This window comes from Herpailurus yagouaroundi, unplaced genomic scaffold (genome assembly GCF_014898765.1).
Source record: "Herpailurus yagouaroundi ecotype Mexico unplaced genomic scaffold, PumYag 210, whole genome shotgun sequence".
NCBI classification, from domain to species: Eukaryota; Metazoa; Chordata; class Mammalia; order Carnivora; family Felidae; genus Herpailurus; species Herpailurus yagouaroundi.
The window spans coordinates 18,137,440-18,161,296 of record NW_024412441.1 but is presented as its reverse complement, the minus strand read 5'-3'; the positions used below and the strand labels follow the sequence as shown (position 1 = coordinate 18,161,296).

At 39.3% G+C, this 23,857-nt stretch overlaps 1 protein-coding gene across 1 annotated transcript in view; it reads right to left on the bottom strand.

Moving 5' to 3' along the window:
- The window catches only part of VWA3B (von Willebrand factor A domain containing 3B), a 201,453-nt gene that overhangs the window by 176,977 nt on the left and 619 nt on the right, over positions 1 to 23,857 (bottom strand). The window contains 4 exon segments of the mRNA XM_040453963.1: positions 1,711 to 1,870; positions 3,832 to 4,082; positions 6,428 to 6,522; positions 18,938 to 19,165. Of these exon segments, the coding sequence (XP_040309897.1) occupies positions 1,711 to 1,870; positions 3,832 to 4,082; positions 6,428 to 6,522; positions 18,938 to 19,133 (702 nt within the window). The 5' untranslated portion in view covers positions 19,134 to 19,165.

The following is a 23,857-nucleotide window of genomic DNA, read 5'->3' as shown; positions in this document are numbered from 1 at the left end:
TCCCTACCCTATATACCTCACAAAACATAGAGAATGGCATTTTTATATATGAGGCAGTTATAGTTACTAGAAATTTCCTATGGACCACAACCAGGTAGAAGCTCTAGGAGGACCGATGCAGTGGTCTGAATCTGTTTTGTATTTGCCATACTCCACAGTCTCTTCTCAAGAGTTTTCAAGTGGCATTTGATAATCAGTGCCTGTTAACCTCTTTCTGGGTTCTTAATCCTCTACAGAACTTCCCTGGCACTCACTAAATTGTTCCATGTTTCCTGGGCTGGGGATGAACCCAAGAAAGGAGAAGCACAAACCAGGGGGAAGTAAAACAGAAAATCAAGGTCACTGGGAAATCTTCAAGTCATGGCAGGTTGCCAGAGTCTGCTATGACTGAGGAAGCCAGGTGAACAAAGAAACAGAACACCCATGTGTGCATCCTAGATCCTGTGAAATGTTCCATTTCTTGAATCTTTATTATAGTGTCCAGACAACTGAAACTTTACAGATGTTTAAACAAACTTGAAAGGCCAAAGAACAAAGTAGCTTGTATTTTGTTCTTTAATGGGAACATTTGTTCCTCTGGCTTTGAAAGGATAAACAATGCATTTCCAATATCAAACCATCATCCCCAGTATCAATGAAAACAATCTGGTGACCACTGGGGGATATCCTTTCAAGGTGCCAGCACATGGCCTCCTTGCCCAAAAGAAAAGGCTCTTTAACATAGCAGAGAAAAGCTTGAATCTACAGAATCACTGGGCGTCCAGAGCAGAGGAAGCAATTAAGTTTTAATACCAATCAAAAATTAATTGAGTATCTGTATCCCAAAGGAAAGCAGATCTACCCCCACCTGGGGAGCTGAGACTGTCCAAAGGACCCCACCTGTCCAGAGTCCTTGCCCACTAACTTGCCACTGCCCTTCAGGTCCCATCCTTAGAATCACTCACAAAAGCTCATACCCTTGTGGCTAAAAGAACATAAACCACCACTATTTCAGCACTTCTTCTAGGTAAGGCTTTGTGTCCAAAGGGTCCTATCAAAAAGCATGTGCAAATGCATTAACATTCAAAAGTGGATGACTCATCTGCATGGATATACTTCACCTTGGAAGGCACGTAACAGACACATTTGTGAAGAAGAGGGACTGGGACAGACTCAGAACACAGATGTGGGGAAACTATTTCCTCGATCTCAGGGTTCTATGAAGAGTCTTCCAGCCTCTCTTCCCCATTAGAGATGGATTGATTTATCTAACTGTCAGGAGAGCAAGAGCAGAATTAAAATATTAAAGATGCACAACTATGCCTAATTCCCTGTCCTTTCTCAATGCTCAGTGGATGTGAGCAGCATGTGGCTCTGCTGGCACTGGTTAAATAAGGGTCTACCCTGTGCCCTGATCACCCAGAGGGAGCCCTGCCAGGGTCAGGGGGCAGCATTATGGAGCCTCATTGTGGTTGGTCCAGCTCAGCCATCACCAAAGTTGCCATTTTGATCCCCACCTGGGGCACGTCACTGATTTCTCAGTTGGTTCCAAATTCAGAGGTGAACAGGACTTATAGGACTCCTCAATGCCAGTGATGTAGCCTCTGTGGGATGCTGCTGGGAGGGGTAAGGGCTAAGGTCAGTTGAAAGGCAGTATGAGGATACTGGGTGTAGAGAGATAAACTTGAAGCCACGTACGTGACCTGGGGCCCACCATGGATGCACACTTACCGTTTTGTCTTGCCCAGCTTCCAGCAGTGCGTCCAGGCGGCTAGCATGGCTCACAGCCAGCTCAAAAGGCAGTTTTTCAACCCAACTGATGGCAGCAGCTATGGACTGTCCTGTCACAGGAGCAGCATCTTCCTGCCATTTCACAGGCTCCTGAGAAACCCTGAAAGGAATCACATGGGGCTGTCATGGGGCAGTGGGCAACAGAGCTATCAGCCCTCAGGCCCACACCTGAGAGTAACAAACACTTAACATCACCAGAGCTGAAGGAAAGAACATGCAGCTCCCAGCCCTCTGAAAGTTACCAACAAAATAGGCAAGCTGCTTAAGATGGGTTTGCAAAGCACCATTATCTTTCATAAGTGTACTGACTAGGAAGAACAATGTGTACGGGAGGGTTAAAAAAATCTCAAAAATGGGGGCACCTGGGTGGCTCAGTCAGTTAAGTGTCTGACTTCTGCTCAGGTCATGATCTTGTGGTTCGTGGGTTTGAGCCCCATGTTAGGCTCTGTGCTGACAGCTCAGAGCTTGAAACCTGCTTCAGATTCTGTCTCCCTCTCTCTCTGCCCTCTCCTGCTTACGCTCTGTCTCTCTCTCTCTCTCAAAAATAAACATTAAAAATCTCAAAAATGCAAACATTAACAGCTGTATTAAAACTATTGAGAGAGTTATTTTCATAAACAGGCAGTTTTATATACAACTATCTTCAATTAATAGTAAATTTATAAGGACTCACAGCATTAATATTTACAAATCAGCAATGATTTCATTATGCTAGAATTTTATTTCTAATTCTTTTAAGACGTTGTTTTCATTGTTCTGAATTCACATCAGTTACCTCTTCTGGATCAAAAATAATATTGAGTTTAGCAGAGCATTAGTTTTTAAATCCTGGGAACATGTGATTAAACAATTTAGTTTGGACTTAGAAAAAAGTGATAGAATCCCCCCAAGAAAGAACAGCCATTTGAATTTATTTATCTCTGGGGTACATGAGTGGCTCAGTCAGTTAAGCATCCGACTCTTCATTTGGGCTCCGGTCATGATCTCACGGTTCATGGGTTCAAGCCCCGCATCGGGCTCTGTGCTGATAGCATGGAGCCTGCCTGGGATTCTCTCTCTCTCCTCCCCTGCTCTCTCTCTCTCTCTCTCTCTCTCTTAAAAAAAATAAATAAACTTTGAATTTATGTATCTCTGTGTTTATAATTGAACAAATTATATGAATCATACATGCATTCATAATTATAAGAATTATATGAATCTTGGATTAATGAGCCAGCCCGAGCTGTCCCTGATAGCCCACCTTCAGAGACAAAGGCTGCCTCATACCTGTGTCACCTCTGTGTGGCTCCTCTGGGTAGGAATCTGGCTGAGTGGCCTATATGCTACAGAATGTTTCCAAGAAAGTTAAAGCATTGCAAACTTAAGGCTCAATTCCCTCAGTAATATATCTGTCACAGAAATGGGAATCTGGGATAGAACACAATTAAGCAGCATCCCCAAAGATGTTATCTGTTTAGCTGAAACTGTTTTATTTTAAAGAAAAACTCAGTTAGGTAGATGGCCTTCATCCAGATTTTTCCCATCAGAGAGGTACAGCCAATGTTCCACATGAAAAGTTGGCCTTAGAGCCCAAATTCTCTCGAATCCAAAAATCCGTAAATAATTGGTTGTGAAAACTCTGAAATATGGGAAATTCTATAAAGCCAATCACCTGTTGTTCTGATTTAAGAGGGTCAATTTACAGGGGAGTCATAAGCTCAGTCTGAAAAAAGTGATACTTGTGACAAGGTTGAATTCATTATATAAGATAAAATCACCTAAAGGATTTTTATGGCCTTAAATATATATTCAATAAAATTCCTATTCTTCTATTTTGACCTTGCTATGCATTGAAGAAAAGTAGGTTTTTAAATATCTTCTCATCTGAAAACTAAGATGCCACATGCAAAGCAGATCAAAGTTTTACTGTGGGTCTTCTGCTGGAATTACATATTCTAGGAAATGACAAGATAAGACCTCCTTACTCCCCATAGAACTATGTTAGTTATGTTACTTAACTCCGAATAAATGGAAGCTACTTATGAAGTTTCCCAGAAATATCCTCTTCCTATGGGAACTCACCATATGATATTAAACTTGGCTATGTGAGCCACCTGCTCCTGGAGGACCATTATTAGAGCATCTTGGCACAGATTAAGCTCCTCCTCCCGCATGCTGCCAAAATCCAGCACTATGGTGATGCACTGTTCCAAGATGACACCAAAAATCTGGCGGCTTCTGCTGGTGAGCCAGTCCATCCGCTGCTTGTAGCTCTCCACAGCTTGTGTTAAATATTCCACAAACTGATAGATCAGTTCTGACTTAGCTGTCAACTTAATGGAAATCAAAGCAAAGAACAAAAAACAGAACAAAAACACACCATAATACATCATCTGAACTACCATGCAGCCAAGAACCACAGGGCCCACTGAGTCATGACCTCTGCCATCAAGAATTGGACACTAATAACAATTCTGTAGATGATCCTCTAAACCCCACATAATCCAGAAGGAAGTGCTTCAGTCTTTCAAGTGAAAACCTTTGGATGACTCCTCACAGAAGAAATGATGATGATGTGATCTATCCAACATATAACACTTTTAAAAAAAAATGTGTTTCTAAATTATATTTTATCTTCATAGTTACAGAATTATCTTTACCAGAAAATGTTCAGGGGGCATTTTAAGGAATTAGGTAGAAGAAAAGAACTTTCAAGGAATTCGGTAGAAGAAAAGAGAGATCAGCAAAGGCAGATGGAAAAAAATAAGTCTCTCTAAAAAGTTTTCCTAACACCAAGATGCCAAAAATATTTGTGAGAATGCTTCTAGATTTGCCAGCACACCTGCCTGGCTTCCTCTAAGAGATGTGCCCCAGTGACGCATCCTCCTGCTCACAACCTGCACCCTGTATCCTCTGTCTCCCAGGCCACACTGCCCCATGTCTGGATCAGTGGATCACGAACACCTGCAGAGGCTGTGCCTGAAAGGTGACAGAGACTTGCAGGCAATTTCTTGTAGACACAAAAAAACGATCATTCACACAGACCAGGCACAACTGTGCAAGGCCTCTTAGGGTGTAGGGAGGTAGGAGACATAGAAAAGGAATAAGAAAAAAATGTGCCCTATTCTGTGAAGAATCAAATTTTGAAAGATCTGGTACTTATTTTTAACTTTAACAACCCTCGGAATACCCCTTAAATACCTAAATTGTTAAGGAAAATGTATATTCTGAACACACCATGTAATTCCACATTTTCATGCCTTGGCTCACGCTGTTCCCTCTGCCTCAAACTGTTTTCCTTCTCTATCTCCTGTGTCTCTCCAGCTTATTCCTCAAGCTCCAGCACCACTTCCTGTTGCTTTCCATGGTTCCTTAGGGCAAAATTCCTAAATCTCTCACCAGCATTCACAGAACTTATTAAAGTTTCTACCACGATACAGAAACCAGGGTAGGACCATGTCATAGGGGCTGTGGAGGTGGTCAGACGGCGAAGACAGATGTTTTCAATAGTTCTGTACTGATTTTCATGTGGTTCAGATAAAAAATATATTTAGCACACCAAACTCAAGATTCTATGGATATTATTGCTAAGTTCAAAAAGTAATGTAAACTTTTTTAAATATTTAGAAATAAGAGGGGTGCCTGGGTGGCTCAGTTGGTTGAGCATCTGACTCTTGATTTCAGCACAGGTCCTGATCCCAGGGTCATGGGATGGAGCCCTGTATCTAGCTCCACACTGAGCATGAAGCCTGCTTGGGATTCTCATTGGCGCTCTCTCTCTCTCTCTCTCTCTCTCTCTCTCTCTCTGTCTCTCCCTCTATCCCTCTCCTCCACTCACATGCTTTCTCTAAAAGGAAAAAAAAAGGAGGGGGGGCACCTGGGTGGCTCAGTCAGTTGAGCAACCGACTTCGGCTCAGGTCATGATCTCACCGTTTGTGAGGGCGAGCCCCGCGTCGGGCTCTGTGCTGACAGCTCAGAGCCTGAAGCCTACTTCGGATTCTGTGTCTCCCTCTCTCTCTGCCCCTCCCCCATTCATACTCTGTCTCTCTCTGTCTCAGAAATAAATAAACATTAAAAAAAATTTTTAAGAAAAAAAGAGATATAGCAGTCCAGGTGGTACATAGATGTACAGTGACACGAACAAATATCTGTAAAGTGACATGATGGGATATGAGTTTTTGTGAGTTCCCTGTGGTGTACCAGGGTGTGCACAGGGGCAGACACGTTATGAGACTACATGAGTCACGTGTTGAATTGCCGGAATTAAGGACTCCAGTAAGAGGTGCCGCTTGCTATAAAACCACTAGCTATAAAAGTAGCCCCCTGTTCCCTGTGCATTTGTCAGGTAACAGCAGCAGCTCTTGCCTGTCTGCTAACTTCTGTCATGCTACACCTTCTTTATTTTCAAGGCAAAACAAAGTACTATTCATATGCGAAGGTTTTCACTTTCTGGTCAACGATTTCATGCACTCATCTCTAACAGGTCAAGTGCTTCCCTTCCCAGCCCCTAAGCCGTAACTTTCATCACTCTCCACATGGCCAGAAGAAAGCCTCCAGCCCTGATAAGGCCTGGGCTCCACTGCATCAATAGGAAGCAGTGTGAGCCTCTCCACATAGGCCACTCCCAGACACCAGAAGCATGTCACTGGGCCTATCCATCAAGGGAACTCCGACTTACATTGTATACTCTGCCATCTTCGGGTCTGTAGAACTGTGGAAACAGGCCATCTGCATACCGGGAAGCCACGAGTCTCCCCAGAGAAGTCACGTAATCTGTATTTTTATAAAGAAAAGCAGTCAAAATGGTGCATTATCAATGTTTCTTATTTTTATTTCAAAATGGTTTTCTCTGACACCATTCAAATTATATCCCCAGTGACACCAAAAATCTGTGATGCTTGGTATTCTGTCCCAAATAATGAAGGGTTTCTAGGTGCTATGGTATATGTTAACTATTTATGACATGCATAACCTTTTAATGCACAAATGAATGGAGAGGAAAAATAAAGTTTGTTTCTTGGTTTCCAGATTCTTCTGTCCAGAACGACTAAGATAGAGGTCAAAGGGCACAGTCTAAAACACAGCTGTAACAAATTAATAATTACATTAACTGTAAATATCCTGAGTACAACAATTAAAAGATAGTGATTAGCTGTCTCTGACTGACTTATTTCACTTAACATTATACTCTCTAGCTCCATCCATGCCTCTGCAAATGGCAAGATTTATTCTTTAGGGCTGAATATACATGATTTCACTTATATGTGTAATTTAAGAAACAACCCAAATGAGCAAAGAAAAACAGAGAGAGAGAGGGAGAGAAACCAAGAAACAGACTCTTAACTATACTCAACAAACTGGTGATTATCAGAGGGTAGGTGGGTAGGGGGAATGGGTGAAATAGGTGATTGGGATTAAGGGGGCATTGTCATGATGAGCACTGAGTAATGTATGGAATTTTTAAATCACTAGATTGTAGGCCTGAAACTAATATAACACTGTATGTATGCTAACTATATTAGAATTAAAATAAAAACTTAATAAATTTAAAAAGAGAAAAAAGATAGGCAAAGAGGATTTAAAAAATGACCCAACAATAAGGCGTCTATAATATAATTATATTATATATAATTTATTATATATATAATATATATATTATATATAATATTATACATATAATATATATTATATATATTATATTGCTTCAAATATAATGACATATAAGCTAGAAGTATAAAAAGGAAAAAAGATGTCATTTAAGTATTAATAAAAGGAAAGTAGATTGACTATATTAATATCACAAAAGTAAACTACAGGGCAAAGAATATTATTAGGGATATAGCAGAACATTATATAATTATAAAAGTGTCGACCCACCAGGAAGACAGGAAGACATAGCAATCCTAAATGTGTACTCCCTGAACAACAGACTGCAAATACCTTAAGCAAAAATTGATGGAACTGAAAGGAGAAAGAGACAAATTCACAATTATAATTGGAGATTTCAATACTACTCTCTCAACAACTGATAGAATAACTAGACACAAAATCATCAAGGATACTCAACACCATCAACAAACAAGATCTAACTGACATTTACAGAAAATCTACATAACAAAAGAACACACGTTCTTTTTTAAGCACAGAATATATACCAAGACAAAGCATAGCCATGGCTATAAAAAAAAATCCAAAAAATGTAAAAAAACTAAAAGCAAATAGAGTATGTTCTCTGTCCACAATTGAAACAAACTAGAAATCAGTAACAAAAAGATAAAATCTCCAAACTCTTGGAAACTAAATAACATGCTTCTAATAAATCCATGAGTCAAAGAAGTACAACAGAAATAAATATTTTAAACTGAATGAAAATACACATATAAAAATGTGAGGAACACAGCTTACGCACTGCCAAGAGGGAACTTTATAGCATAAAGAGGAGATGAAAAGTCTGAAATCAATAATCTAAGTTCCCATTTGAAGAAACTAAGAAAGAATAGCAAAACAAATCCAAAGCAAGTAGAAGGAAATGCATAATAAAGATGAAAGCAGAAATCAAGAAAATTGAACACAGAGAAACAATAGAGAAAATCAATTAAATAAAAACCTGGTGGGGCGCCTGGGTGGCGCAGTCGGTTAAGCGTCCGACTTCAGCCAGGTCACGATCTCGCGGTCCGTGAGTTCGAGCCCCGCGTCGGGCTCTGGGCTGATGGCTCAGAGCCTGGAGCCTGTTTCCAGTTCTGTGTCCCCCTCTCTCTCTGCCCCTCCCCCGTTCATGCTCTGTCTCTCTCTGTCCCAAAAATAAATAAATGTTGAAAAATAAATAAATAAATAAATAAATAAAATAAAAACCTGGTATTTTAATAAGTTTAATAAAATTGACAAAGGTAAAAGGAGAGAAGACATGAATTACTGATATTGGGAGTGAAACAGAGAATATTGCAGAAGACCCTTCAGACATCAAAAGAATAATGGAATACTACCACCAACTCCACACACATATATTAGACAACTTAGATGAAGTGAATTCCACAAGAAGCGCAAACTACCACAACTTTCTTAATCTGAAATAGATCATTTGACTAGCCCTATACCTAATAAGAAAATGAATTTGTAATCAAAAACTTCTACACCAGAAATCCCCAGGCCTGGATAGGTTCTCTGGAGAACTCTATCAAACACACAAGAAGTAATTAAAATTCTACACAATATTTTCCAGAAAATAGAGGACAAGGGAACATTTTCCAACTCATTCTATTAAGCCCATATTACCCTGATACCAAAAAGAGATAAAGGCAGTTATAAAAAAAAAGAGATAACTATAGACCAATATCCTTCATTATTACATATGCAAAAATGTATTAGCTATATTGGTTCAATATCCAAAACCAATCAATAGAATCAACCAAATTAACAGGCTAGCAAAGAAAAAAACCCACATGATCCTTTCAATAGACACAGAAAAAGCATCTGACAAAATTCGACATCCATTCATGATAAAAATTCTCAACACATTAGGAATATAACGAACCTTTCTCAACTTGTTTTTTTTTTAATTCTACAAAAAACTTAAAGCTAACTTTATCCTTAATGGTCAAAGATTGAAAGCTTTCCTTTAAGACCTGATGCTAGGTAAGGATGTCCACTCTCACTGCTACTGTTCAACATAGTACTGAAAGTTCTACCCAGCACATGGTAAGACAAGGAAATATAAGGTATATAGATCACAAAGGAAGAATGAAAACTTTCCCTATTTGGAGAGGACATGATGGTCTACCTAGAAATCCCAAGGAATCAAGAGCAACAAAAAAAAATTCTTAGAATTAGTGATTTCAGTGAGGTCACAGGATAGAAAATCAACATTAAAAAATTAGCCATATTTCTTTATACTAGCAATGAACATGTGGAAACCAAAATAAAAAACACAACAGCATTTACAATTGCTTAGAAAAATAAAATACAAAACATGTGCAAGACATATATTGAAAAGTACAACAGCTGATGAAATAAATAAAAGATGTAAATAGACGGAGAGATATTCCACATTCATGGACTGGAAGACCCACTATAATAAAGATGTCAATTCTACTTACATTGATATACAGGTCTGGGGTACCTGGGTGGCTCAGTCAGTTGAGAGTCTGACTTCAGGTTAGGTCATGATCTCAAGGTTCGTGAGTTCAACCCCCGCACTGGGCTCTGTGCTGACAACTCAGAGCCTGGAGCCTGCTTCAGATTCTGTCTCCCTCTCTCTCTGCCCCTCCCCTGCTCACACTCTTTGTCTCTGTCTCTCTCTTAAAAATAAATAAACATTAAAAAAAATTTTTTTTTTTCAACGTTTATTTTTTCACTTTTTTATTTTTGGGACAGAGAGAGACAGAGCATGAACGGAGGAGGGGCAGAGTGAGAGGGAGACACAGAATCGGAAACAGGCTCCAGGCTCTGAGCCATCAGCCCAGAGCCTGACGTGGGGCTCGAACTCACAGACCGCGAGATCATGACCTGGCCGAAGTCAGATGCTCAACCGACTGCGCCACCCAGGCGCCCCAAAAAATTTTTAAATTGATATACAGGTTTAATGCAATTCCTATCAAAATCCCATCAATATTTAGACATAGACATAGTTATTCTAAACTTTTATGAAAAGGCAAATAAACTAGAGTAGCTAAAACAATTTTGAAAAAGAATAAAGTGGAGGAATCAGTCTGCCCAATTTCAAGACATTACATGGTTACAGTAATCTAGACTGTGTGGTAGTGGTAGAGAGACACATAGACAAATAAAACAAAATAGAGAACCCAGAAATAGCCCCACACAAGTACAATCACCTAATTTTTAACAAAGATGTGAAAGCAATTCTTAAGATGGACAGTGTTTTTTTTATTATTTTATTTTAGTATAGTTGACACACAATGTTACATTGGTTTCAGGTATACAACACAGTAATTCAACCTCTCAATATGCAATATGCTCACTACAGGGGTAGCTAAAATATGTCACTATACAACACTATTACAGTATCATTGACTATATTCCCTTTGTTGTGTCTTTTATTCCCATGACTTATTCATTCTCTAACTGGTCTCTTGTGTTCCCCACCCCATCCCAACTCTGGCAACCATCAGTTTATTCTCTGCATAGACCTGATTCTGCTTTTTGTTAATTCATTTGTTTTCCTTCTCAGAGTCCACATTAGTGAAATCATATGGTATTTATCTTCCTCAGTGTCATTTATTTTACTTATCACAATACCTCTAGGTCTATCCATGTTGTTACAAATGGTAAGATCTCATCCTTTTTATGGTGGCATAATAATCCATTGTATACATATACCACATCTTCCTTATCCATTTGTCTACTGATCAACACTTAGGTTGCTCCCATATCTTGGCTGTTGTAAATAATGTTCCAATAAACACAGGGGTGCAAATACCTTTTCAAATTAATATTTTCCTTTTCTTTGGGTAAATACACAGTAGTAGAATTACTGGGTCATATAGTATTTCTATTTTTAATTTCTAGAGGAACCTCCACACTGTTTGCCACAGTGGCTGTACCAATTTACATTCCCACCACCAGTGTATAGGGGTTCCCTTTTCTCCACATCCTCACCAACACTTGTTATTTCTTGCATTTTTTTTTTAGTCATCCAGACAGGTGTGGGGTGATATCTTATTTGGTTTTGACTTGCATTTCCCTAATGATGAGTGATGTTGAGCATGTGTCTGTTGGCCATCTGTATGTCTTCTTTGGAAAAATGTCTGTTCAAGTCCTCTGCCCATTTTTAAATCAGGTTGTTTGGGGAATTTTGGGTGTTGAGTTGTATAAGTTCTTTATATATTTTGGATATTAACCCTTTATTGGATATACTATTTGCAAATATCTTCTCTCATTCAGTAGGTTGTCTTTTTACTGAAAACCTTTTTATTGTCCTTCACTGTGCAAAAGCCTTTTATTTAATTTTAAATAAAGTTGCTGGAGCGATTAGATATCCATAGTCCAAAAGTGAAACTTCTACAGAAAGTAACTCAAATGATCATGGGCTAAATGTAAGATAGAAAACTATAAAACTTTTAGTAAAACAAAAATAGGAGAAAACTTTGAGCATCAGCAAGATTCACACGAGAAAAATATCATCAAATAAAAAAAAATCACCAAAATTAACTTCTTTTCTGAGAAACTCTGTTAAGAGAATGAAAAGATGAGCTATAGATTAGGAAAATATATCTGTAAGCCACATATGTGAAAAAGGACTCACATCTAGAATATATAATGAATTCTCAACACTCAACATTAAAAAAACTTAATTAGGGGCGCCTGGGTGGCGCAGTCGGTTAAGCGTCCGACTTCAGCCAGGTCACGATCTCGCGGTCCGTGAGTTCGAGCCCCACGTCAGGCTCTGGGCTGATGGCTCAGAGCCTGGAGCCTGTTTCCGATTCTGTGTCTCCCTCTCTCTCTGCCCCTCCCCCGTTCATGCTCTGTCTCTCTCTGTCCCAAAAATAAATAAACGTTGAAAAAAAAAATTAAAAAAAAAAAACTTAATTAGAAAATGACCAAAAGACATAAAAAAAATTTTGCCAGAGATGATATACAGCAAATAAGCACATGAAATGTGTTCAACAAAACTAGACATTAGGCGAATATAGACTAAAACCACAATGAAATATCACTACACAAATATTAGAAAATATTAGAACAGCTAAAACTTTTATTTTTTTAAGTTTTTATTTAAATAACAGTTAACATATAGTGTAATATTAAGTTTCAGGTGTACAATATAGTGACTGAACACTTCCATCCCTGTGCTCATCAGGATAAGTGCACTCCTTAATCGCCATGAACAGCTAAAACTTTTCAATTGTGACAATATCAAATGCTGATGATGACGTGGAGAAACTGTCTCTCTCGTATATTACTGAAGTTAATAGCATAGGCACCCTGTAAAAGTTTGGCAGTTTCTGAACAAAACAAAATAAAACTAAACAAAACAAAAAATTAAACACACACTTAACATACCATGTAGCATTTGCATTCCTGGGCACTTATCCCAGAGAAATGAGAACTTATGGTCACACAAAAACATGTAAACAATTGTTCGTAGCAGACTTATTTGCAATAGCCCAAAATTGGAAACTACGCAGATGTCTTTTAATGGTGACTGGCTAAACAAACAGCGGTACATCCATACCCTGGAATACAACTACAATAAAAAGAAACAAACCATTGCTACATGCAATAACTTGGATGAATCTCAAAGAAATAATACTAAGTGAAAAAATGCCAATTTCAAAAGGTCAAATACTACATGATCCCATTTATATAAACATTCTCTACATGAGAAAATTAGAGATAGAAAACAGATTGGTAGTTGCTAGGAGTTAAGGATGTTGGGGGTTACGGTGTCTGTACGACTATCACAGGGTAGCACAATGGAGATCTTTGTGGTAATAAACAGTTCTGTATCTTGATTGTGGTGATGGTTACACAAATCTACACAAGTGGTAAAATTACATAGAATTATTCACACACAGTGCATCCATGTCAAACTCCTTGATATGATATTATACCCAAATTTTATAAGATGTAACCATTAGGAGAAACTAGGTGAAGGGTTCTTGGGTTCTGTCTATATCATCTTTGCAACCTCCTGTAAAGCTATCATTATTTCAGAATAACAAGTACCAATCAATCAACCAAACAACTAATCATTCTAAAAAAGAGAGAAGGTGAAATAAAAACAGTATCAGATGAACAAAAACTAAGAAAATCTGTCACCAGCAGACCTGCACTACAAGAAATGATTCAAAGAAATTCTTTAGGAACAAATACCAGATGGAACTTCTAGGAAGCAAGAATATTATAAATAGTAAATATGTGGATGTAAAATGCTATTTTCTCCCACTCAGTTTCTTTAAATGACAAGTGACTTTTTAAAGCAATAACCAGGGGCGCCTGGGTGGCTCAGTCGGTTAAGCGGCTGACTTCGGCTCAGGTCATGATCTCACGGTCCGTGAGTTTGAGCCCCGCGTTGTTCTCTGTGCTGACAGCTCGGAGCCTGAGGCCTGTTTCAGATTCTGCGTCTCCCTCTCTCTGACCCTCCCCCGTTGTTCATGCTCTGTCTCTCTCTGTCTCAAAAATAAATAAACGTTAAAAAAAAAAAAAAAGCAATAACCATAACACCGGCTTGTGAGGTTTATGATGTATATAAAAATAAAATACATTAAACAATAATACCAAGGACAGGAGTGGGGGGTAAGTGGAGTTATACTGTTGCAAGGTTCTTACACCTTACATGATGTAGTACAAAGCTAACTTTTGACAGACTATAACAAGTTAAGGATATAATCACTAAAGCAACCACTGAAAACAAAACACAAAAAGGGCATACATAAAAAGCCTATTGAAATGTAAATGGAAAAATTTAGAGACTACAGATAGCTTGAAAGTTAAAGACTGTAAACATATATGCCATGTACAAATGAAGCCTAAGAAAGCTGCAGTGGTTGTATCAATATTAAAGTAAATGTCAAAACCAGGACTATCATCTGAGATAAAGAGGACATTTAAAAATTATTAAGGGAGGAGGGGCCAACATGGCAGAGAAGTAGGGAGATCCGAAGTTCCCTCATCTCTCAAACACAGCAGTGTTGAGGCCAAAGGACTCTGAACTCCAAGAGTCCAGGCTGCAAAGTGATAGAGACGCCTCCAGGGACCCATGGGGACAACATGACAGGCCATACCGGCATGACTGTGAACTGGGAGAGATAAAACAGGAGGCAGAGGAAAGGAGGGGAGGGATCCCCTTCTGTGGAGAGACAAAGGGAAGAGAAAAAGAGGCTGGGGAAGTGTAATACGGTATCTGGACAAGAGAAAAACCATGGACCAGGATGGAGAAAGATCCAATCTAACTGTGGGGCTTTCTCCAGACTGGGGCCAGCTGCCCTGTTTGAGTAGTTGGGGAGGAAGGGAGCCAGCCCCGGTTCAGTAACTAGTTCAGAGGCATAGTGCGCAATGGGAGAAAGCAATCCCCTCCCTGGAGTGCTGTGGGAAGAAGGTATGTAGCCATTCAAAGGGCAAAGGTTGCCTGTGACCACCAGCCAGAGGCCATAAATGAGGCAGTGCAAAGCAGCACTTACCTGAAACCAGGGTGGATGGAGTGGGAACCTTAAAGACATCAGGGTTTAAATCCCAGCCCAATGCCAGGAAGGCACAGAAGTCAGCAGAGTGGGACAAACCGCCTCGTTTGCACCCGCAACACAGTGAGGATGGCTTGAACAGACTTGTTGGGGACACACGGTCCATGGAGGAGACACTGGGGGGTCGCCATTTTTCTCCCCACCACCACCAAGGCAGGGCTTCAGGGAACCGACAGTGGACAGTGGGCCCACAGTGGAAGTGGGACCCACCTACACCAAACCACGCCCCTCTGTGCCTGGTAAGTGCATGTCTACTGGAAGAGAAAACAGGCAACCACCTCTTTGACATCAGCCTCAGCAATTTCTTGCTTGACACATCTCCAAAAGCAAGGGAATTAAAAGCAAAAATGAACTATTGGGACCTCATCAAAATAAAAACCTTCTGCACTGCAAAGGAAACAATCAACAAAACTAAAAGGCAACCAACGGATTGGGAAAAGATATTTGCAAATGACATATCAGATAAAGGGTTAGTCTCCAAAATCTATGAAGAACTTACCAAACTCAACACCCAAAAAACAAATAATCCACTGAAGAAATGGGCAGAAGACATGAATAGACACTTTTCCAAAGAAGATATCCAGATGGCCAACAGACACATGAAAAGATGCTCCATGTCACTCACCATTAGAGAACTACAAATTAAAACCACACTGAGATACTATCTCACACCGGTCAGATTAGCTAAAATTAACAACTCAGGAAACTATAGATGCTGGCAAGGATGTAGAGAAATGGGAACCTTCTTGCTTTGTTAATGGGAATGTAAACTGGTGCAGCCACTCTGGAAAACTATGGAGGTTCCTCAAAGAATTAAAAATAGAGCTATCCTACGACCCAGCAGTAGCACTATTAAATTTATCCAAGGGATACAGGAATGCTGATTCATAGGGGCACAGGTATCCCAATGTTTATAGCAGTGCTTTAAACAATAGCCAAATTATGGAGAGAGCCTAAATATCCATCACCTGAAGAATGGATAAAGAAGGTATGGTTTATATATACAATGGAATACTACCTGGCAATGAGAAAGAATGAAATCATGCCATTTGCAGCAACATGGATAAAACTGAAAGGTATTATGCTGAGTGAAATAAGTCAGAGAAGGACAGATATCATATGTTTCACTCATATGTGGATCTGAAGAAACTTAACAGAAGACCATAGAGGAAGGGAAGGGGAACAAAATAGTTACACACAGAGAGGGAAGTAGGCAAACCATAAGAGACTCTTAAATACAAACTGAGGGTGGATGGGGGAGTTGTGGAGAGGGAAAAATGGGTGACGGGCATTAAGGAGGGCACTTGTTGGGATGAGTACTGGGTGTTGTATGTAAGCGATGAACCACGGGCATCTACCCCGAAAACCAAGAGCACACTTTACACACTGTATGTTAGCCAATTTGATAATAAATTATATTAAAAATAATAAAAATAAAAATTATTAAAATTTTTAAATTCATCAGAAAGATATGACAATCCTAAATGTGTGTGTGTACTTATTACAGCTACAAATTACATGAAAAGAATTTACAGAACTAAGAAAAGGACAAAGCCACTATGCAAAAATATCTCTGAAGACACAGAACATCTCTGATACAATAAAACCAACTACCTTGAACAAATTAACATTTATAAATATTACCTCACAACTGCAGAATACACATTCTTTTCAGATGTGTTATGAAATGTGCACAATAAAACAAATCTCAGTACATTTTAAAAGACAAAAATCTTACTGTGTTTTCTAACATAAACAGAAGTAAATAACAAGACATCTTTAAAAATCCAAAAATATTTGAAAATTAAACATTTTTTTTAAAAATGAATCAAAGAAAAAAGTCACAAGAGAAAAAAATATTCTGAACTCAATAGTGATGAAAATAATGAAAATCTATCAAGATTTGGATTCAGCTAAAGCAATCCTTAGAGGAATTTTAAATGACTATGTGAAAGGAGAAGAAAGGCTTAAAATCAATTACCTAAGTTTCCACATTAAGCTGGAAAAAGGAATGCAAATTAAACTCAAAGTAAGTGGATAGAAATAATAAAGATCGAGGCAGATATCAATGAAATAAAAAACAAAGAATAGGGAAAAAGAAACAACAAAACCAAAATTTGGTTCTTTGGAAAGAGTTGTGATATACTGCTAAAAAGACTCATCAAGAAAGAAGTGAGAAAAAACACAAATTATATCTGAATTGAAAGAGGGAACATCACTATAGATTCTGCAGGCATTAAAAAAAGTGTTAAGGGAATATTATGAAACATGTTTTGTCAATATATTGGAAAACACTGATGAAGTGAACAAAGTCCTTGAAAAACAAAACTTTCTAAAATTGGCATGATGAAACAGAAAATCTGAATAGCCCTATGTCTATTACAGAAATGGAATTCTTGTCCAAATTTTCCTATAAACAAAACTTCAGGTTCAGGTAAGTTTCACTGGTGAGTTCCATCAAACATTTACAGAAGAAATTATACCACTCATATAAAAGCACCATCAGAACATACAGGAGGAAGGAATACTTTCAAATCATTTTATGAGGCCAGCATAATCCTGATGCCGTAGTCTAACAAGGGCATTAAAAGAAAATCACAGAGCAGTATTTTCCATGACCTTAGATTGAAAAATCCTTGACAAAATATACGGAACTGCTATTTTTGCTAATATTAATAACTGAATTATAGTTATTTGAAATACAAGATAAAACTTTCAGTTTGTTTCCTTATGTAGGAATCCCATAGACCCTGACTCTGGCAGCCCCACCCCCAGCCCTCGCTGAAAGGTATTTAGAAGGTATAGGGCTGGTTGTACCACCCCTTACAGAAGGATAAATAACGCACAGCCTGAACCCTGAAGAGCAAAGTCCTTGCCATTAGAATGGGCCTCCAGATCAGTCTGTAACAACCACATCCCCTACACCTTCCTTATCACCAGTGTAGAACAAAGCTGCCAAGAGAACTGGTGAAAAATCTCAAAACCACAGTATTATTGGCCACTCAATAAATACATGCTGAATTAATTAATTAATTGGCTAATTCAAAATTACTGAGTAAAATCCAAGTAATAGAAATTGCCCTGATTGAAGGAGTGCTCCTCAAATAGGGTGTTACTCATACATTGAACAGGACACTCCTGCTGGGTGGGCTATCTCACATGCTGTAAGACATTCTGTATCCCTGGTCTCCTGGGCCCTATATTTCAGTAGCAACCCAAATCAATATGTCATCAGAAAATAAACAAAAGCAGGGTGCCTGGGTGGCTCCGTTGGTTGAGCGTCTGACTCTTGATTTCAGCTCAGGTCATAACCCCAGGGTCGTGGGATCCATCCCCACATGGGGCTCCAAGCTAAGTGTGGAGCCTACTTAAGATTGTGTCACTCTCTCCCTCTGTCCCTCTCACCTGCTCATACTCTCACTCTCTCTAAAATAAAATTAAAAATTAAAAATTAAAAAACAAAAGCAAAACCAAAATACACCCTCACCCATTTCTATACTCCCTGTTGGAAAGCTATACTACTGGGAGTTCAGGACCAAATTTCTAACCAATGTATTTAAAAACACTGGACCATGATATCACATAAAGAGAGGCTATGAAAGGAAAACAGCATGTTCTCCCTGAAACCATACACAGCTATTGTCTTAATCAACAGCCTCCTGAAGGGGTCTGCACATCCCAAGGGATGAAGAAGACGTCTGCTGTGGTGTGCACAACTTCTATTTACTTTTATTTTATCTTTAAAAGGGCAAAGAATGAAACGCAGCATTACTAATATTTTATAAGTGGACTGATAATCATACACCTATATAACAAACATATATTGGAGATCCATGCACAAAATTTTTTACCAATAAAGATGTGAGATCACAACAAGCTCAGAGGTGTGTGGTTTTGAGGGGACTTCAGAGCTGATGCAGTGTCCCCTCCAAGGCTACGGGACGGGATGCTGGTTGGGTTCTCCAACCGATACTACTTTGTGAGTACTATACCTTCACAATGTGGGAATCCAATCTGTGACAAAATCTGTTTCAAGGTCAATTTTTTGCTCTTAAGCCCATGTAGTTGAAGCCATTCCTCAGATGAGATGAGACTCTGCCCGGCCAAATCTGTCTTGGTGTTGCTTAGTCTCTCTTGCCCCTGCAGCTGCTGCTCAGAGATGGCGGAAGATGAATCTGCTAGCTCCATCTCGGAATTAGGATCTAAATCACAGAGACCTCCTATAAGGGCAAGTGTGAAAATCAGACTTCCTGAGGACTTGGAACCAATCTAACATCAACAGGGGATTGGTTTAATATAAATTACAGTGCAACCATTAAGTGGAATTCTATCTACCAGTTAAAATTTTTAATATAGATGTATATTTGCCAACAAAGATGCCCACATATATTGCTAAAATTTATCCATAAAATTCAATCTGCATCCATCCATACTCCTATACACACAGAAGAACACCTAGAAAGGTAAATACCAACAGGTTACAGTAGTTTTATCTGTGTGGTGGGAATATGTGTAGTTTTTGCCTTTTCCATACTGTTTAAATTTTTACACTGAATATTTAGACATTTCTGAAAGAGGATTTACTTTCATAATCAGAAAAAATGCAAAGTTCTTCCATTTTGGAAAATAAACATTCGCTCCCGAACCTTCATTACACATCAGTATTCCAATTATAATTGCACCTGACCTTTCACTTCCAAAGGATAAAGAGGGTAAAACCCTGAGAGGAAACACACCTGTTCTGTAAGTGGAGTGTCTAATTGGGAGCTAGTGATAGCGTGGGAACTGGATTGCAGCTCAGCCCAGCTAGAATACATGGATTCACTTGCCAAATGTTTTATTTTAAAGTTGGACTTAAACATTCTGAATCATGTAGCCAGCTGTTCTGGGACCAGCTGGACTCAAGGCAATATGCTACATATTAAACTTATCTAGACCCGCCTAAATATAGCTAGTGTGCACAAGAGGAAAGGAGTGGCCAGACGGTAATGCAATCTTAACCCACTCATCACAACTTCCAGGCAGGGCCTGATTAACTTGGATAAAGACAAAGGTCTGCTCTTCTCTGTACCCAGAGTGTGAAACACATATAAATTTGTTCCCTGGACTATAAAACTTCAACAATAGTAGTTTCCCATATCTAAAACTCCAAACATATTCCCTGCACGACTGTTACAGTATGAGCAATCAAATACAGAAATCAGTTGAACAGGGGCGCCTGGGTGGCTCAGTCGGTTAAGCATCCTACTTTAACTCAGGTCATGATCTCAAGGTTCGTGAATTCAACCCCCACATCAGGCTGTGCGCTGACAGCTCAGAGCCTGGAGCCTGTTTCAGGTTCTGTGTTTCCCTCTCTCTCTCTGCCACTCCCCTGCTTGTGCGTTCTCTCTCTCTCTCTCTCTCTCTCTCTCAAAAAAAAAAAAAATCACCTTTAAAAAACATTTTTTAATAAATAAAAAAAAGAAATCAGTTGGACATAGGCTAGGGAGTTTTCATAAAAAAGATATTAGAAATATTATTATTAGCAGTGAATGAGTTTTTCGTGGGTAAGCACTTGATTGCAAAGAGCTATGTCCAAATAAATTATTTAGAAATCATTATCCTTTAGTAATTGTGCCTTGTTTATATACCCTCTTTTATTCCAAGTACCTTTTACCCTCAAGTTCCCAGTTGTCTGAGCTACTAAGTTTGGGCTTCTCCTCTGACTTTAGACTCTCAGAATGTGAAAACAAGAACAGACTTTAACTTTCTTTTTGAGATCTGTCCAACAAAGACTGCCAGCTGAAGAACTTTTAAATTTGGTTAACAGTTCCTATAGAAACAAGAAAAGTAATCTCAGAATAAAGATTTTTTACTATCTCATTTCCAGTTAATCTTTCTTTTCCCTGACACACACTCACCCACCTCCTATGTTTTTCTTACTAGAGGGAGCTACATGTCAGAGGTTCAAAAGGGGGCACAGCTATACAAATTGTCTTATAAGGCTCCTAAACTGGATTTTGGACATTTAAAGAAGGTTTCAGAAGAGTCATACTTTTTTTTATATAAGATTTTCTTTTTTTTTAATGTTTATTTTTGAGAGAGAGACAGAGCATGAGCAGGGGAGGGGCAGAGAGAGAGGGAGACAGACTCTGAAGCAGGCTCCAGGCTCCCAGCTGTCAGCGCAGAGCCTGATGTGGGCTTGAATTCATGAACCACGAGATCATGACCTGAGCAGAAGTCAGATGCTTAACCAACTGAGCCACCCAGGCCCGAACATGTTCTTGATCCCAAACAAAATACAACTGAATCCTCCAGCTAAGGTGCATGCCCCAGTGCCTCCTGCACTCACGTGGCTTAAAAAAAAATTTTAAATAAATATTTTTAAAAAGGTCTGGTTGGCTCTATTGAATTTGAGAAACTGTATGAGTCATTCTGATTCAGATCTTGACTAAGGATTTTTAAGCCTAAGACTACCCACATTGTCAGAAATGAAAGAACCTGGAAAATGGAAATAATCCGAGAAAACAGGAAGAAAGGGGTGCCTGGGTGGCTCGGGTGATTAAACGTCCAAACAGAGGGGATCATTCTACTCAGACTGTATAAGAGATACTCTGTCAGGGGGCGTCTGGGTGGCTCAGTTGGTTGAACATCCAACTTCGGCTCAGGTCATGATCTCACGGTTCATGAGTTCAAGCCCCACATTGGGCTCTGCACTAACAGCTAGGAACCTGGAGCCTGCTTCAGATTCTGTGTCTCCCTCTCTCTCTCTCTCTCTCTGGGAAAAATAAATAAACATTTAAAAAAATTTTAATTAAAAAAAAAAAAAAGATACTCTGTCAGAGCAAGGGAGCCTGCCAGAGCAATGATGCCAAATGACCCAACAAAGCAACCCCTCCACACACTGCCCACCTGCTTTCCCATACCTAAGCTGGTCTCAGGCAGTTCTCCTATGTGAAATCTTAGAGTTCAAGGCCCATTTCAAACTCTATCCCCTCTATTAAGCCTCTCCAGACCGCCTCCCCAACCTTCCGCAGCATGTTTCCAGCAAAGTTCCAACTGTCACTTTGACACTTCACCAATATGACCTTGGGCACTTCAGGTTTGCCTTGTCTAAACTAAAAGGTTCAATGATTGCAGGGACAAACTATATGAATGTCCTCAGTACAGTGCCTTAAATACAGCAGGCACTTTGTAAGGGTGTTGAATTAAATTGATCACTCAGAATTACTAAGAATCCTGATTTTTTAAAAAAATTTTTAACGTTTGTTTTTGAGAGAGAGAGAGAGAGAGAGAGAGAGAGACCGGGGGCCCCCCCCCCCACGCGGGCCACAGAGGATCCGAAACAGGCTCTGTGCTGACAGCAGAGAGCCCAATGCGGGGCTCAAACTCAGGAACCATGAGATCATGACCTGAGCCAAAGTCGGACGTTTAATCAACTGAGCCACCCAGGCACCCTAAGAATCCTAATTTTTCAATAAGGCAGCAATTTTTTTAGGTCAAACAAGGCTAAAATCGGGAAATAGCGTCTCTTTAACAGAGACATTTTATCTTCCAGATATTACTATGTTGTTATTATTATTACTATGACTTTTCAGAATCTCTTCATCTGAGGTTATTACAAATTGGGGAACAGAGGAATCCAGAAGTAAGAAACAACAAGTCCAGTTGAACACTGCCCTAAGTTTCAAAAGCTATCTCAAGAGCTAAAGTTTGGGGAAATAGGAAGGGATTTCCAAAAAAGAATGTGGAAATATAAACAAAAACAAAAAAAAAATAGAAGAGAAAGAAAAGAAGTGAAAGTCTGAGCTGAAGGTAAGAGCAGGGAGGCAGAGCTTGGGGGAACACAGAAAGGTAAAGTCCGCCGAAGTCAAAAGCCCCAACCAAGGGAACAAGGGGCTCCAAGTGCAACCAGTCTGTACTGCTGAAGTCTGCCCATAGGGGGCAGCCAAGAGATGCCCCAAGGTTGTTCTGAGGTGAGCACCTTGGGGAAGTTCTCTTGGCTTAAGAGATTGGGTCCTACATAGTCAGAGGTTGAGGCACAATGCACTTCAAGTCCATTAATTCAGATTAAACATTCGGTATACTCCTGTTTTGTTATCAACACCAAAACTTCTATATCATTGTTAATTCTTACTGAAAATGAAGCCTAGGTTAGGTGGATATATCTTGTGATTTATGTGAGTTTTGAATTATAATTATTCCAGGGAGAAAGGAAGCTGGGTCAAGCCGCTTGGGTATCCTCCTGCAACTCTCCCCCAGAAACCCTTAATCTACTTCTCCCTCCATTTTCTTGCCCTTAAAGAGCAAGGCTAGCTTGTGATCATCTGCTCAAATAATGTGGGTAGAGGCAAGGACAGTGAAATGGACTAGCCCACGGCTGAGAAAATGTAGCCAAGAAAAGAAGATCTAAGAATAACTAACTGGGCTGCTTTAGGAAGGTCATTGCTGAGAAGAAAGAAACCAAGAGCTCCCAAGAAGATAAAAGGAAAACTCTACCAAGTGGAAACTAAGCCTAATTAAGTTTTATGTCCATATGAAAAGAGCAAAAGACAATGGAGTTTGTCCTAGTGAGGTGATTGTTAAAACCATGTAAGTGTAGAAGAAAGGGAGAGAGAGGGGATATCCCAGAACGGAAAGTTGTAGAAATCTGGACACAAGCAAATCCCTTTGTTTTGGACTATTCATGTTCTCACTATTTCTTAAAAATAAATTTCTCCTGGGGGGTGCCTAAGTGGCTCAGTTGGCTAAACGTCCAACTCTTTATTTTCGCTGAGGTCATGATCTCAGGGTTGGGGAGATGGAGCCGGCCAGTTGGGCTCTGCGCTGACAGTGCGGAGCCTACATGGGAATCTCTTTCAAAAATGAACATAAAATAATAAATAAATAAATAAATAAATAAATAAATAAATAAATAAATAAATAAATAAATA